Source organism: Mytilus edulis, chromosome 5, assembly GCF_963676685.1.
Source record: "Mytilus edulis chromosome 5, xbMytEdul2.2, whole genome shotgun sequence".
Classification (NCBI taxonomy): domain Eukaryota; kingdom Metazoa; phylum Mollusca; class Bivalvia; order Mytilida; family Mytilidae; genus Mytilus; species Mytilus edulis.
The window spans coordinates 97,035,884-97,054,428 of record NC_092348.1 but is presented as its reverse complement, the minus strand read 5'-3'; the positions used below and the strand labels follow the sequence as shown (position 1 = coordinate 97,054,428).

Here is an 18,545-nt window from a genome sequence, read left to right as displayed (position 1 = left end):
GGTAAATTGCACTGCTGTTCCACCACCTATGTTCTACGGATGGTGATGTTATAGTGGAAATTATACTGCTGTTCCGCCACCTATACTCTACGAATGGTGATGTTATAGGGGAAATTTCACTGCTGTTCCGCCACCTATGCCCTACGATATAACACTGCCGTTCCGTCGTCATCTATGGTCTGCAGAGGGTGGAAAAAAGTAAAATCACAAAAATACCGAACCCCGAGGAAAATTCAAAACGGAAAGTCTCTAATTAAATGTCAAAATCTAAAGCTTAAACACTTCAAACGAATGGATAACAACTGTCATATTCCTGACTTGGTACAGGCATTTTCTTATCTAGGAAATGATGAATTAAACCTGGTTTTATAGCTAGCTAAACCTCTCACTTGTATGACAGTCTCATACAATTCGGGGAATGTTACGGTAGAGGTGTTCTTGTCCGGCTGTGCCTCGGTCTATGCTTTACAGACGAGAAATGTTTCGGTAGAGCATGGGGTAATTGTCCGGCTGTTCCACGGTCTATGCTTTACAGACGGGGAATGTTTTGGGAGATAGAGCATGGGGTAATCGTCCAGCTGTTCCGCGGTCTATACTTTACAGATAAAAAATCTTTTGGTAGAGCATGGGGGAATTGCCCGGCTGTACCTCGGTCTATACTATAGGGATGGATATTATAGAAGTGGGATAATTACTAGTATGATGTTCCGCCGCCTCTGACTATCCAGTTCAATAGTTGCAGGTGTCATATCATTTAGTTATTCATATTTGTAAATAATATTTATTTTAGCATTGATGTTAGAACCCCTGGAAGTTGGATAAACATCAACATTCAAGGTGAAATTATGACGTTTTATTCTGTTATTGTTTTGTGGTGTAATGTTAGATGTAATCTTGATCTTGATAACCGTTTTAATTTATTTGAATTGTTGAATCGTGTAAATTAAGATTTAAACCCATTAGATGTCAATTGATGTGTCAACGGCATATGTACATCTAGCATCTATAACTAAACTTTGATGGAATGCTTTGATATTTCTATACTGACGATGAAAACGCGGAAAGGAAAACAAAAATGCCTGTATTTTATAAATTATGAGAAAATAAACATTCATTTATAAATGGGTATGATACTTGCACATATTATGAAACGATACTAAAAAGGTGTTTAATTTCAAGTTGTATTGAAAAATCAAAGATCATTAATGCTGTTGTGGTTATAAACCTTACAAATTTATTTCTTTGTGTTTTATGTCTCAAATAGCAATCATGTGGATACATAAACACTGTAAAAATGTTCTCGATGTCCTCTGGATTTCTGGTTAATATACTTAGAACAGTCTACTTATTTTGTTAAGATCTATCATAACTATATATCTCTATGCTAGATTTTAAATTCTATAAATGATAAAAAAAAAAAAAGAAATGTTTCGGGTTTTTTTTAATCTTTTTTTGTGTTACTTTGAGAAACAGAAATATACTATCTAATTTGAAATCGTCACTGTACAGGGATAACCTCCCAATCTAGATTAATTGGATACTTTCACACTTTAAAGTGAGAATTCAGTTTTAGCACTTTACCCTGTGTTCATCCCAGATAAGTATGCTTATGCCACATATAATTACAGTGACCAGAAGATGTCCTACCTGGTTTAATATAGGACCCGCTGTTTCACATTAACTTAATTACCGTTATTACACACCTGTACCTAGTGTATACCTGTATCACAATAGATACAAATCAGATTCAGTAATGACCTGTTAAAATGTTTACTTTGTAGTTTATTAGTTTACATTGACAATCAGTAGATACATAGATTACTTTGTAATGTCTGTTAGTCTTTCATCGACAGTAAATATACATTGTAGATCTATGAATGTTACAATCTGTGAAGTTAAATAACGGACTACATCTGTTTGACCAACGGTTTTTGCCAGGTAAGAGAGGATATTAAATAAGACATATATATTATCAGAATTTTTCTTTGAACGACGAAATCTGTATTTGAATATAAAGAAAACATGTTTTAATGTTACCGGATATTTAAAACTTTGGAAGCTTTCAGAGAAAAGAATAGAACTTAAAGTAAATATAATGGTTTAACAATTGAATACCCAACATAAATATACGCACATTCATACTATCGAGATATTTTTCAGCATCTGATTGGAAGACTTCGCTTTCACTTAATTTCCAAAGTTATGCATTGTATATATATGAGCGAATGAATGAATGAATATAAACATGGTTTAAACTAATCATATTTGTCAGGATGGTATATATTCTCCAATGAAGTAATTCCATTCGTTCAGCAAGGTTTATACTCTACTGTTTGTTGATTAATTTTTTTTATAATTTGTGACAAAGTTTTTCCTTCTTGAATGCTATCTAGCTAGATTTTATGATTTATAGCCCCCCCCCCCCCCCCCCTCTTTTCTTGTGTGTTTGTGATAAATGTCTTCAGACACGATCACACGTAAGAACTACTCAATACATTTCCGTCATCAATATTTGATGATATTCTGTGAATTTATTTACACGATAATGAGTATAATTATGTACTATATCAAATTATAAGATTGTCTTAGATTGTTTCAATGAATATTTCATTCATAACAGAAAATGCGTCATAATATATACTGCACTGTACAGTTAGTATGGAATAAAATAGTCTATGTGTACTCGATTCGATATATTTTTTAGCTTCTTGATGAACCCATGGCGATCCTTAGTTGCTAACATGCGCGTCATTTTGTCTTTTGCTAACATGCGCGTCATATTGTCTCTTTTATAAGTATGGTGGTAGATAAGAATTTATTACAAGATAGTACACATCGCCTTTTTTTATGACTTGGACGCCACTTTATTAATTTATCTACTGTAGTTTTCTAAAAACCAACCATTTGTCATTTTTTTAAGCATATTAACATTATCTGTGTTAAAGATTCAAATAACAGCTAACTTCAATTGAAACTAAACATAGAGGGAGGGATACTAATCTTCGGGGGATCAAAACTAAACATAGAGGGAGGGAAACTAATCTTCGGGTGGGGATTTTGAATTACTATGTACTGAGTGCTAGAGGTGAGACACTTGAACAGGCCAATGATTCAATCTTCCTTATATACTTAAAGGGCAAGAAATTTAGATTAGATATACAATAATGTTGCCGATATGACACAACTATATAAATAAGATAATGACGTAAATGTATGCATTTTTAAAAGTGTGATAAAAACAGGAGTCCGGCGTAAATGCACCATGATCATATGTTTGCGAAGTCTATTTTAACTCCATGAAATAAGGTAATGTTGATATAGCGACAGGTCTAATTATTTGGTCAGAAAAATGTATAATTTGGCGGGCGAGTATTTCTAAATATTCAAACTGCATGAGAAGGGTGAAGGGATTTATCACGTTAATACCACAAAAGAGAGTAGTGGGACCATTTTCCCCTCAGAGTGCTTAGCTTACATGTATGCAAGCAAGTGTGTCAAAAGAGAGTTGCTTAACCTACACTCACATGTAAGTCTCAAATATTTTTTCTTCTTCTTCAAATAGTAAATAAATATTAATCCAGATTGCAAACTTCAAAGATAGTTTAACTTGCCTGACTACTACTTGTCTCAGAAATGTTAGTAATTGTTCAAAGCCCACGGGGAATATAATGGATTTTCACTTGATTTAATCAATCCATTTATCTCTGTTCCTTTAAAAGATTTCAGTCACCTACAAAGAAATGGTGTAAAGTACTAGATTTTATCATTATTCCATTATCACATGGATGATAGTTAATCGATTGAATTCAGTTCCATGTTTTTCAACAAATTTTCTTGTAATGACCAAGTATTCAAAATAATAAGTAAGAATTTCTGAAGAAAATAAATAGTGGTACATAGTCATAATATTTGTGATCCACCTATGTATTTTATTTGAGGGAGATTTATACACGTTAAAAAAAACCTGTTTTCCACCATATATTTCCCTTGATCGTGTAGAGGGGGTGGGGTATGGGTGACGGTGTCGGGTGAATATACAGGTACAGATCATGTTTTATTACAACGTAATTAGTCAATAGATATTAAACATACTAGATAATAAACTAATTAGTCAAAAGATATTAAACATACTAGATAATAAACTAATTAGTCAATAGATATTAAACATACTAGATAATAAACTAATTAGTCAATAGATATTAAACATACTAGATAATAAACTAATTAGTCAAAAGATGTTAAACATACTAGATAATAAACTAATTATTCAAAAGATGTTAAACATACTAGATAATAAACTAATTAGTCAAAAGATATTAAACATACTAGATAATAAACTAATTAGTCAATAATTGATCCATTCGATATAATTTTATCCTATTGAAGTGTTCAAATGAATTATATCAAAATGCAACAAAGATTATTATTTTTTTTAATTTCAGTTTCACAATCTTCTGATGCACTTATATCGATAAATGATTAAAATAAAACATTCAATGTATTTCTAACAACACAGTATAACAAATACTTTCTTTAAAATGTATGCTTGTTGTTTAGAAAGCCTTGTAATTAGTATCGTCACCATTGTTTTAATATTGAATTGGTTGACTTTCTCCTATGAAACTTTTTAACTTTAACCTCGAGGGTCAACCTATAGGTTTGACATAGAAGTATAAAGTGGTATTCATCTTCAATAGAGCTCTAGTGCTACAGTTTGTACATATTAATCTAATTTTGTTTATTAGTATTGTGATATTCTAATATTAAGTATCTGTACATACAACCCTTTGCCTTAAGCGAACACCAATAAATCCACATCGAAAGGAAATACCTCTAGTTATACAGCACCAAATTTTGATTATCATTCTTTCTAATCCAACTTTTTTCAAACATTTCTTTCATATGCCAATTTTCTGTACATACCATTTTGAACCCATATTAACTATGTGATGTACATATAAGCATGTACATATTACTTAATTCACTAAAACTATGCTAGTCACAATAGTCATTTTGACCGTAAGAATACGGTTAAAATAATACACATGAACTTTTGTCAATAAAATCCCCATACTTTAAAACAGTAGTTTAATATGTTACATAGTTGTCAAAAAGAGACAACAGAGTTTAAAGATTTAGATTTTATTATTCTGGATTTTGTGATCACTAATTTGGACACATTTGAAAGGAATAAATCTCACCACTTATTTATTGTCAGAGTAAAAGGACTTTAAACAAAATCAAGGTGTGTAGACTGTAAAAAGGATTTTAAATGGTGGATAATACTATGTCTCTTAGTGGTCAACAACGTCTTGATGTCATAGTAAAAATTTGAAGTTTAATCATCGGAATTCTTTAACTGTGGCATGATACATTCGTAGTTCTCCTTAGGATGAGTCTATGGTATAATACAACTTGAATGATATGAAACAGACTTTCATCTAAAACAAAACATTTTTATCAAAATTCGCTCATTTCCGAGGAAAAATAGTAATATTGCATTATTACTTTTGTTACACAAAGAGTTATAATCTTAAGTGGACGAACTAATAGTCATAGGGCTGACCTACACATCTACTGATAATGTTGAGGAATTTATCAATTAGTAGAGAAAGTACAAAGATATCATGGAGTTTTTAGGAAAATATCGGTTACAGATTGACTCTAAAAGTGAACAAGTATCACTATATATTGATATAGTTAATAAATAAGTGAATTAATTTGAATACACATGATCCATATTTGAGATTAGACAATCGTTAACAAAATTATTTTACAAAAAGGTTAATCAGTCTCTCAGAATGATTTTATGAATGATGAACGTCGCAATATTAGCGCAGAAATGATATGACAAGATTACAATATTTGATTGAGTTTTTGGTCAATATTGTTCTCATGATCTCTTTGAATATGCTCTGGTTAATACTGCTTTTTGTGATCCGTTTGATTGTAATCGGGTTAATACTGCTCTGTATGGCCGTCTCATTTGAATATACTCTGGTTAATACTGTCCTATATGGTCTCTTTGAATATGCCTTGGTTAATACTGTCCTATATGGTCTCTTTGAATATACTCTGGTTAATACTGTCCTATGTGGTCTCTTTGAATATGCCATGGTTAATACTGCTCTATATGGCTCAAGTTAATACTGTTATGTATGGCTCAAGTTGATACTGTTATGTATGGCTCAAGTTGATACTGTTATGTATGGCTCAATTTGATACTGTTATGTATGGCTCAAGTTGATACTGTTATGTATGGCTCAAGTTGATACTATTATGTATGGCTCAAGTTGATACTGTTATGTATGGCTCAAGTTAATACTGTTATGTATGGCTCAAGTTGATACTGTTATGTATGGTCGGTCTCATTTGAAAATACTCTGGTTAATATGGTCGGTCTCATTTGAATATACTCTGGTTAATATGGTCGGTCTCTTTAAATATGCTTTGGTTAATACTGTTTTAATATGATCTTATTGAAAATGCCCTGGTTGATACTGCTTTTGTGGTCTCTCTGAATATAATCGGGCTAATACTGCTCTATATGGAATAGTTTACTTTAGCTTTCTATGGGATAATATGAATGAAAGAAATTAAGATGAAACACTGAATAATTATTTGTTAAGATAGACTACATATAAATTAGTACCAGCAGGTTTGAACAACTTTCGGGTTTTGTAAGTGAAATATACAGGTGAATTGGTTCTATCTCTAAGTCAACATTATAATCATTGGCGAATGTTCATACTGTATCTTTGAAGAAATGTTATCTTTTTATAATTGTAACGGTCTATATGGAAATAATTGAAGCAATTAAGATAATACATTAAAGAATTGTTTGTTAAGTGAATAGGAAAATGTAAATTATTGATTTCATCTTGACCAGTCATCGGAACGAATCTGATCGAGTTTTAGACCAACAAAAATAGCATGAGAAAATCAAATTTGTCTTTCCATTATGGAAATGTATTTTCTTATAGAAAAGTTTCCAAGTGGAACTTGTCTTCTATGTTATTGATTCTAAGTATTACACAAATTTTGTGTTTAACTAACCGACAACACATTACCTTCTTAAATATTTGAAAAGAACATGGCTTATTTATCTTTCTGTGATAATAATACAATTTGTAAGATTTGATTGGGTATTTACAAATCTAAAATTGTACTTTATTTGTTATTTCAGTACTTCTAATGGCTGTTTAATTAACTGTTAATAACAGAATTTAAAATGAAGGCTAATGTTAACAGTATAGTTCTTTGCACTTTGGTGTAAACTATTTGTAGTCATTCCACATCCCCAAGTTTATATTGGCTCTCAATCATGTATATGTTCCTCCGCCTTTTCGTGTAAAAGTTTAACTAATTAACCATGTTTACAAAAGGACGTTTATACAAATACATCATGTAACAAGAGGAAGGTAAAACTAATTAACCATGTTAACAAGAGGAAGGTTATACGAATACATCATGTTAACAAGAGGAAGGTCAAACTAATTAACAATGTTAACAAGAGGGAGGTTATACGAATACATCATGTTAACAAGAGGAAGGTCAAACTAATTAACAATGTTAACAAGAGGAAGGTTATACGAATACATCATGTTAACAAGAGGAAGGTTATACGAATACATCATGTAACAAGAGGAAGGTCAAACTAATTAACAATGTTAACAAGAGGAAGGTCAAACTAATTAACAATGTTAATAAGAGGACGTTTATACGAATACATCATGTAACAAGAGGAAGGTCAAACTAATTAACAATGTTAACAAGAGGAAGGTCAAACTAATTAACAATGTTAACAAGAGGAAGGTTATACGAATACATCATGTAACAAGAGGAAGGTCAAACTAATTAACAATGTTAACAAGAGGGAGGTTATACGAATACATCATGTAACAAGAGGAAGGTCAAACTAATTAACAATGTTAACAAGAGGAAGGTCAAACTAATTAACAATGTTAATAAGAGGAAGGTCAAACTAATTAACAATGTTAATAAGAGGACGTTTATACGAATACATCATGTAACAAGAGGAAGGTCAAACTAATTAACAATGTTAACAAGAGGAAGGTCAAACTAATTAACAATGTTAACAAGAGGAAGGTTATACGAATACATCATGTAACAAGAGGAAGGTCAAACTAATTAACAATGTTAACAAGAGGGAGGTTATACGAATACATCATGTAACAAGAGGAAGGTCAAACTAATTAACAATGTTAACAAGAGGAAGGTCAAACTAATTAACAATGTTAATAAGAGGAAGGTAAAACTAATTAACAATGTTAACAAGAGGAAGGTCAAACTAATTAACAATGTTAACAAGAGGAAGGTCAAACTAATTAACAATGTTAACAAGAGGAAGGTCAAACTAATTAACAATGTTAACAAGAGGGAGGTCAAACTAATTAACCATGTTAACAAGAGGGAGGTTATACGAATACATCATGTTACCAAGAGGAAGGTCAAACTAATTAACAATGTTAACAAGAGGAAGGTCAAACTAATTAACAATGTTAATAAGAGGAAGGTCAAACTAATTAACCATGTTAACAAGAGGAAGGTCAAACTAATTAACAATGTTAACAAGAGGAAGGTTATACGAATACATCATGTAACAAGAGGAAGGTCAAACTAATTAACCATGTTAACAAGAGGAAGGTCAAACTAATTAACAATGTTAACAAGAGGGAGGTCAAACTAATTAACCATGTTAACAAGAGGGAGGTTATACGAATACATCATGTTACCAAGAGGAAGGTCAAACTAATTAACAATGTTAACAAGAGGAAGGTCAAACTAATTAACAATGTTAATAAGAGGAAGGTCAAACTAATTAACCATGTTAACAAGAGGAAGGTCAAACTAATTAACAATGTTAACAAGAGGAAGGTTATACGAATACATCATGTTAACAAGAGGAAGGTCAAACTAATTAACAATGTTAATAAGAGGGAGGTTATACGAATACATCATGTTAACAAGAGGAAGGTCAAACTAATTAACAATGTTAACAAGAGGAAGGTTATACGAATACATCATGTAACAAGAGGAAGGTCAAACTAATTAACAATGTTAACAAGAGGAAGGTTATACGAATACATCATGTAACAAGAGGAAGGTCAAACTAATTAACAATGTTAACCAGAGGAAGGTCAAACTAATTAACAATGTTAATAAGAGGAAGGTCAAACTAATCTACAATGTTAATAAGAGGACGTTTATACGAATACATCATGTAACAAGAGGAAGGTCAAACCAATTTACAATGTTAACAAGAGGAAGGTCAAAGGAGTCTACCATGTTAATAAGAGGAAGGTCAAAGGAGTCTACCATGTTAACAAGAGGAAGGTCAAAGGAGTCTACCATGTTAACAAGAGGAAGGTCAAAGGAGTCTACCATGTTAACAAGAGGAAGGTCAAAGGAGTCTACCATGTTAACAAGAGGAAGGTCAAAGGAGTCTACCATGTTAACAAGAGGAAGGTCAAAGGAGTCTACCATGTTAATAAGAGGAAGGTCAAAGGAGTCTACCATGTTAACAAGAGGAAGGTCAAAGGAGTCTACCATGTTAACAAGAGGAAGGTCAAAGGAGTCTACCATGTTAACAAGAGGAAGGTCAAAGGAGTCTACCATGTTAACAAGAGGAAGGTCAAACGAGTCTACCATGTTAACAAGAGGAAGGTCAAACGAGTCTACCATGTTAATAAGAGGAAGGTCAAAGGAGTCTACCATGTTAATAAGAGGAAGGTCAAAGGAGTCTACCATGTTAACAAGAGGAAGGTCAAAGGAGTCTACCATGTTAACAAGAGGAAGGTCAAAGGAGTCTACCATGTTAACAAGAGGAAGGTCAAAGGAGTCTACCATGTTAACAAGAGGAAGGTCAAACGAGTCTACCATGTTAATAAGAGGAATGTCAAACTAATCTACCATGTTAATAACAGGAAGGTCAAACGAGTCTGCCACGTTAATAAGATGAATGTCAAATGAAGAATCCATTGTAACAAGAGGAAGGTCAAATTTATCAATCATATAAAAAAGAAGGTCAGACCAACCTTACATTTTACCAGGGTTAAGGTCAAACAAAGCTTATATGTTAAAAATATTTTAAGTTCATTAGACCACATTCATTTTGTGTCAGAAACCTAAGCTTAGTCAACTATTTAATCACAATCCAAATTCAGATCTGTTTCCAGCTTGAATGTTGTGTCCATACTAGCCCCGATCGTTCAGGGTTCGACCTCTGCAGTCATATAAAACTGCGCTCTGTGGAGCATCTGGTCCATTCATTTGTTTATTTCTTAATTTGTGTGAATTAACATTGTTACTGTAAATGATAATTACTACACTTTCATACCACAACAAATATTGTATTGGTACATGTATCACTTATATTTGTATCCATATAACAAACAAAAAATGAAAAGGAATAACTTTGCATTACCTTTTGAATACTATGACTTTTTAGATATTTAGACATATTAAGACTAAATTAAGTAGATGTTGATAATATTGGCTTGACATGCTTGAAATTCTATCAGATTACTTTTGGAGCAGTTATGAGTCTTTGAAGCATGCTCACAAAAGTTCTTTTGATGAAATCATTTTCATATTAGTCAAAATTTTCTTTACTTCGACCAGCTTTGGAGGAGATATAATCAAAGAATTGATATAAATCAGCACAGAAGTTTACTTCCTAGCTCATCTATCCCCAAGCATCATGTCAGGCATTGTCATTACTAAAAACCAATAAATGTATTCTAATCTGAGGAACAATTGAACATTTTAACAAAATTTTAACTAATGATACCGACGATCCACCACAAAGTAATATAAATAAAACCATACCAATAGTAAGCAAATACATATAAAAAAGAGGTGGTATGATTGCCAATGAGACAATTCTCCACAAGAGACCAAATCGACACAAAAATTAACAACTACATGTCACTGTACGGGGATAAACCAGCAAAGTCAATACCGCATAATCATCTATAAAAGGCCCCGAAATGACAATGTAAAACAATTCAAGCGAGAAAACTAATGGCCTTATTTTTTATCAAAAAAATAAACAAAAAACTAATATGTAACACATAAACAAACGGCAACCACTGAATTACAGGCTCCTTATATCATGTTCTCAAAACTAGATATCATGTCCCATTTAGAAAAAAACACGTGAAAAAAGAACCTAGCTATTATGTGTTGCTCTCCTAGCTACAAAATGTATCCAAAATCAAAGATGTAGAACATAAATATATCATAATAATTTGGTAACTAATGTAATTACTGTCTCCTACATGCCTTGGACATAATATTTTTTAAATAAATAACACTCCTAATGCTCAGATTGGTTGTCATCGTGCAACACAGTTAATAACACCATATAGGAAAAACATAGAACTCCTTTTGTCATAAGACACTGTCAAACATCCAAACATACTATCCACACTCATCTGTGTCCACACTTGTATGTTAACAAGATGAATATCCAAAACACCTTCCATGTTACTAGGAGATCAGAAAGGGAAAACAAAACGATTATGTTACAGATACAGTTAATAAAATTGAGAATGGAAATGGGGAATGTCTCATAGAGACAACAACCCGACCATATAACAGACAATAGCAGAAGGTCACCAACAGGTCTTCAATACAGCGAGAAATTCCCGCACCCGGAGGCGTCCTTCTGCTGGCCCCAAACAAATATATATACTAGTTCAGTGATAAGGAACGCCATACTTAACTCCAAATTTTACACAAGAAACTAAAATTAAAAATAATACAAGACTAACAAAGGCCAGAGGCTCCTGACTTGGGACAGGTGCAACAATGCGGCGGGGTTAAACATGTTTATGAGATCTCGACCCTCCCCTATACCTCTAGCCAATGTAAAAAAGTAAACGCGTAACAATACACACATTAAAATTCAGTTTAAGAGAAGTCCGAGTCTGATGTCAGAAGATGTAACAAAAGAAAATAAACAAAATGACAATAATACAAAAATAACAACAGACTACTAGCAGTTAATTGACATGCCAGCTCCAGACTTCAATTAAACTGATTGAAAGATTATGTCTTCATCATATGAATATCAGGCACAATCCTTCCCGTTAGGGGTTTAGTATCATACCATCATAACACATATGAGAAGAACATAACCCGTGTCATGCCAACAACTGGTTTTTAAATAAATGTGTTTAGTTCCGATGCAAAGACCCTATAAGTGATTCCACAGGTATTTGGGGCATGGATCCCCCTTTTTTGGACCTCACTAAAAAATCAAAGCCTTAAAGGCTGTAAAAGCAATTGCTGCCATGTTAATGTTTGGGGACTTTTATTTTTCATCCACATATATACAAGAATTAAACCTGACATGAGTGTTGTCTAGTTAAAAGTAAGAAGGTTTTAACTTTATATAAATAAAAGACTTTAGCAGAAAGTCATTTTTAATATGTTTTATATTTCACAAGGAGACAACACGTTTACCAGGCTAAAGTTGGGGTCAAATATACATGTGCTGAAACATATAACTCAAAAAGAAATCATCATGGATTATCCCCTGGTAGTGTTTGTAACTTCCTTGGCAATAATTTCCTTTATTGATTTAATTTTAACAATTTTCATTATTAATTTATATTTAACCATTAACACAAATGATTAAGTTAAAACATTTCAACTTTCCAGACGCAAATGTTAAAAAACGGGAAAGAAATAAAATATCTTACAAGACATAAACATGTAAAGAATAAATGTATATTTCAGCTTAATAAAAAAAATTTCATAATGTTACTTTGTCATCATTTTTAAAACTAAGTTCCAAACATTATTGCTGAGTTGATATGTGTCCTTCTGATGCGGTACGAGCACAGGCACTTGTTTCTATCCATATAAATAGTTTTATATGGATAGTCGACCTTCCTATGGATAGAAACAAGTGCATGTGGGTACGAGATAACTACAATTCTCATGCAATCCCGAAAAGGGGGGTCATCACAGACAAACATGACATTAAATTGTTATCACTGAACTAGTATATATATTGTATAGGGGCCAGCTGAAGGACGCCTCCGGGTGCGGGAATTTTTCGCTGCATTGAAGACCTGTTGGTGACCTTAATTCTGCTGTTGTATGTTTTTCTATGGTCGGGTTGTTGTCTCTTTGACAAATTCCCCATTTCCATTCTCAATTTTATTATACGAACAAGAACAAACAGCTCTACGTTGCTTTGATATTTATCAATTTTCAGGAAACATTGCGAAACATGATCTTCAATATTTCGAAAATATGTGAAATAAAATTGCTAACACGGTGGACCGTCGAGTGTCAACAAACGTAGTAGACTTGTTCACTGAAAAGTCGAGGATAATGGTATCATCTGACATTTGTTATGCAAACCCAGTTTTGATCATGATATTTAAAAAGACGTACTTGTTTTCAATCTATGTATTAATAAACTAGAAAATTCCAAATTGTAAATATCTCTTCATCTGGACCGACTTGGCATCTACTACGTTTGGACGGGTCCATTTCATTAGTAAGGTGATCGATAAATATTACGGAGTTTTGACAGAAAAGGAAAACGAACTTATTGTTATGTGTTTTCAACAAGGGTTTCGTTCCGCTAAATTATTTGCGCAAATAAAGTTTGTCTATTTTTAGATTACAGGTAATAATTTGACACTACGCATTAACCTGTGTAGGGATTTTGATTTTACGATAAATGTATGAATGAACGATAATTTTATGAATGAACAAGAGCACCTGACCTCTTAAAGAAACACAAATTAAACATAAAAAACCGTATTTATTAGGAGATAATTCAGTTAAATTTTCAATACTAAATCAACAACTGAAATGAATCCATATTTTGTTGAAACATCGTACGAACGGCGGAAAACGGAATCGCATTTATAAAAATGTACTTTTTTTTCACTCGGACTTCTATGTTATTTGATAGTCAACCGGTTGACCCTTTAAATACAAAAATACATCTACAAGAACATATTCTGAAACTTCTTAAATCCACTAACTTTTTTTTAAAGTTTCAAGCTATGTATTGCATTAGAAAACATACATAGGTGTTAAAGAATGACTGACCAGGAGCCTGTTTAACAAAATACTATGGCTTGATCTGGGCGGAGTCTCTGATCTGGGTCACAAAGATGGCCATACGCGACGGCATAAAAGCAATTGCTTTAAAAAATTGTTTGGTGTTTTTTTATATATTTACAATGTATATATCATGTCTCAACAATCCATTACTAGTCGATTACAATACCATTTTTACTATCCATACGAGCCCCAAGTGAAAAAAGAAACAATTTTTTTTTAGTGAGGTCCAAAAAAAGGGGATCCATGCCTCAAATACCTGTGAGTGATTCAGTATTCACGCCAAAATATGCAATCTTTAATGACCGGACAACAGTCTGCTTCATGTCTTGATTAAAATGTAGGAATTAACAATAAGGATCAGTTGAGAACAAACTTCCTCAACAAAACAGATGATTTCAGCCTCCCAGTTGGGAACTTTCGATTACTATGTAGCAACATTCCAGCAGCACCTGTATATGGATTATATATATATATCTCCCAGTTGATATTTCGAAGTATGCACTTCCTAACAGGATGTGTTAAATAGAGTTACTTCTTACATAGACAATTTTAAACCAACAGTTCCAAGGGGGTAGCTGAAATTATCCCTTTGAAATTGAACAGACGCCATCAATAGTTGGATGACTCTTATGAAATATTTGTTTCAAAGATGACGACGGCTATGACACAATTGTCGTAACTACTATATCGATATGCTTTCATCAAATTTAAAGAAGATATGAACATACACATAATTCCATAAATCAGCAAGGAAGCTGTTGTATTGATTTGACCCTGATAATTAAGTTAATCGTAGAAATGATGAGTAAAACACTTTCTACAAAATATCAGTTCATGAAACAAGATCCTTGGATGTGTAAGGGATGCATAACGTAGTCTATCAACCTTACTTTTGTTTTGTAATTATTGCTAAAAATAAAGAGTTATTGTTAAACCATCTCCTAAGAAACTTAGCAAACATAACTTGATGAATAAGACATGACATTCAGGATATATTGACTGCATGTATGTTACATTTATTAAAAAAAGAGGGACGAAAGATACCAAAGGGACAGTCAAACTCATAAATCTAAAATAAACTGACAACTCCATGGCTAAAAATGAAAAAGACAAACAGACAAACAATAGTACATGACACAACATAGAAAACTAAAGAATAAATAACACGAACCCCACCAAAAAGTAGGGGTGATCTCAGGTACATGCTCCGGAAGGGTGCGCAGATCCTGCTCCACATGTGGCACCCGTCGTGTTGCTTATGTGATAAAAAAATCCAGTAAATAGTCTAATTCGGTAGGTCACATTCATGAAAGGGAAGGGGATTGTATTTACGACGTAAGGACCATATCCGGTATCATTTATGAAACGGTTATTCCATAACGGTCAACCAACTCGTAATGGCGTCCGTAAAATTTACGAAGGGATGATTTCAACTTCACCATTTGGAACTCTTGGTTTAATAGCTTCCTTGTGAGCAGCAACCTTCTATCAAGAAAATCTTGATAGGAAATGCAAGCACGGGAATATCGTATCAAATGGGAGATATATACCCCGTATATATGCAGGTGCTGCTGGAATGTTGCTACTTTGAAATGGAAAGTTAATTGGAAAGCTAAAATCATCTCTTTTGTCGAAAAGTTTTGTTTTCAACCGACCCTCATTGTCAATTTCTAGATGTAAGTCAAGATATGAAGCCGACTTAACTGTATCTGTAGTATCCTTTATCTCTAGTTCGATGGGATAGATGCGTTCCACATAGTCACCAAATTTTGAAATATTTAAGAACATCATCTATATAGCGTAAAGTAGAGTTAAAGGATATTGCTAACTTCTTATCTGTCTTCCTAAGAAGTGCCTGCATGAAGTCAGCCTCAAGTCGGCAAGTAGAGGGGCACAGTTTGTTCCCATTGGAATGCCGACAGTCTGTTGAAAAACACGTCCTCCGAACGTAACAAATATTTTGTCAATCAAGAAATCAAGCATCTTGATAATATCAGTTTCAGAGAATTTTTTGTTTGAATCAGAGTGATCCTTTACAAAGTAGGATTTATCCCTCCCCAAGACAAGATACTTGTATATACGTTGGCCATTCTTTTTTATGAAGCAAAGCAATACCAACTCTTTCAATTTGTCTTTTAGTTTGGAATGTGGAATACTTATGTAAAGAGTAGAAAAGTCAAATGTTTTAATACTGTTACAAGATGAAGGAGAGTTAGATTGTATGTACTCTAAAAGATCTTTGGAATTTTGAAGTATCCACATCTAAATCACGCCACCTCTAGAATAGGCAGTTTCACAATAACTTTGAAGCCCGTCTTTGATTGCTGATAAAATAGATGTTAATGATTTAGAAAGAGGTTTCGTGGAGCACTTGGAAGACCCAGCAATATACCGTTGTTTGTAAGGACACTTATGTAGTTTAGGTATCCAATACAGTGATGGAAGATCTAGTTCTTCGTCTTTGGTTTAAATTCCAAAGAAACATAGAACAGACCTATGATTATCCAGGATTTCCTCTTTGGTAAGTGTCGTGAGGGTATATGTTGAGTTTCCAAGTGAATTGTCAATACCTAATTCAAGCAGTTAATGTAATGAGTTTTACACACAGAAACGATGTTGTTTGGGGCTTTATCTGCGGGGACAACAACATATTTGTCATTGCAACATTTGGGTCTTTAAAGATTGACGTAGAATGGGCATTGATAGACCCATTCAGTTTCTTAATTCTGATTTGTATCAACGACCTCACTGCCTTAATTTATTAATAAAGATGTACATCAGATTTAAACCTTGATTACTCCCGTGCTTTGTATTTCCTATCATGTCTTCCTTGCTACTCACAAGGAGGCTATTAAAACAAGAGTTCCAAATGATGAAGTTGAATCGTCCCTTCGTAAATTTTACGGACGCTATCACGAGTTGGTTGAGTGTTATGGAATAACCGTTAAACTTTCACACATGATATCGGATATGTTCTTAAAGTCGTAACTACAATCTCCTTCTTTTTTCATGGATGTTACCTACCAAATTAGACTATTTACCGGGGTTGTAATAACATGAAGGTTGTGTTACCTAGTTCATCTGGATTACATACGACACCAAAAGAGTGATATACAGCCGTTAACAAATTAATCGACCCCAAAAGACTATTTTGCAGGTTTGAGTTCAATATTGTAGCAGCTACGTAGTGCTACGTAGATTTTGACTATTGAACGTGTAGCTGTAGACTAGCTGCTATATAGATATTGATAGCAGCTACGTAGCTGCTACGATATTGAACACAACCCTGGCCTGTCACAAGTAAAACGTTATCAAAAGCAAGGTATCCAGAGTTGCGTTCAATATCGTAGCGGCTACACAGGGCTACGTATTTGAAGCAACCCTGAACTAGTAGTTAGCCTAGCTGCTATCAATATCTACGTAGCAGCAAGGACAGCTTCACGTTAAATATTCATAAATCTACGTAGCCCTATGTAGCTGCTATGATATTGAACGCAACCCTGGATACCATGCTTTCGATAACCAGCGTTTTATTTGTGAAAGGTCTGCAAAATAGTCTTTCGATAACGTTTTATTTGTTAACGGCTGTATATCAGTATTTTGGGAACATAAACATGGCAAATATTACTTGTACAAACTAATGGAAATGAAACTTGAGTTGTTTTCTTTGCAATTCTTTCAGGTTTAATAAGCAAGTTTCAATAAGATAATTACCAAACAAATGGTTGCAAATTGGGCTTAAATTATGAATTATGTGAATTATAATTTTAAAAGGTATGTATTGTATAATTATGATTGCAAATAGCTGTTTATGATCGCAATGTTGTTCATTGTAAACGAACTATATATGTATTATCCTGGGGTATTTTAATATACCGTAGATCAATATTTGTTTGTTAGATAAGTGATTTTATCTTTAGATGTCTATGTTGTTGTGTTTTTTGTTTTAAAAGATACATTTAACAGGCTCGACATGATTGTGTTGTAGTAAATAATTTTAAAAAACTACACAACAACGCCAACGACTATTAACCAAAGCAGCAACAAACACGGCTACCATACCACAACATCTACGTAACACCAACGGCTTACTTATATACCATACCACTACCAATACGGTTAACTTATCTACCATACAAAAACACCTACGGAACTAAAACGGCTACCATACCACAATATTTACGTAACACAAACGGCTACCATACCACAACACATACGTAACACAAACGGCTACCATACCACAACACATACGTAACACAAACGGCTACCATACCACAACACCTACGTAACACAAACGGCTACCATACCACAACACCTACGTAACAAACAGCTAATTCATCTACCATATCATAACACAAACAGCTAATTCATCTACCATACCATAACACAAACGGCTAATTCATCTACCATACCACAACACAAATGGT

General features: G+C 33.2%; 2 protein-coding genes across 2 annotated transcripts in view; both read left to right on the top strand.

The window, feature by feature from the left end:
- The first annotated feature begins 1,872 nt into the window (after nt 1-1,872).
- The window catches only part of LOC139524913 (nephrin-like), an 89,693-nt gene continuing 73,020 nt past the window's right edge, over nt 1,873-18,545 (top strand). The window contains exon 1 of the mRNA XM_071320080.1: nt 1,873-1,938. The gene's annotated coding sequence lies outside the window, so the exon portion shown is untranslated. The remainder of the gene's footprint in view (nt 1,939-18,545) is intronic.
- LOC139525338 (serine/arginine repetitive matrix protein 2-like) lies at nt 9,275-9,928 on the top strand. Its single transcript, XM_071320545.1, has one exon. It carries the CDS (start codon nt 9,275-9,277, stop codon nt 9,926-9,928), a length of 654 nt encoding a protein of 217 aa, XP_071176646.1.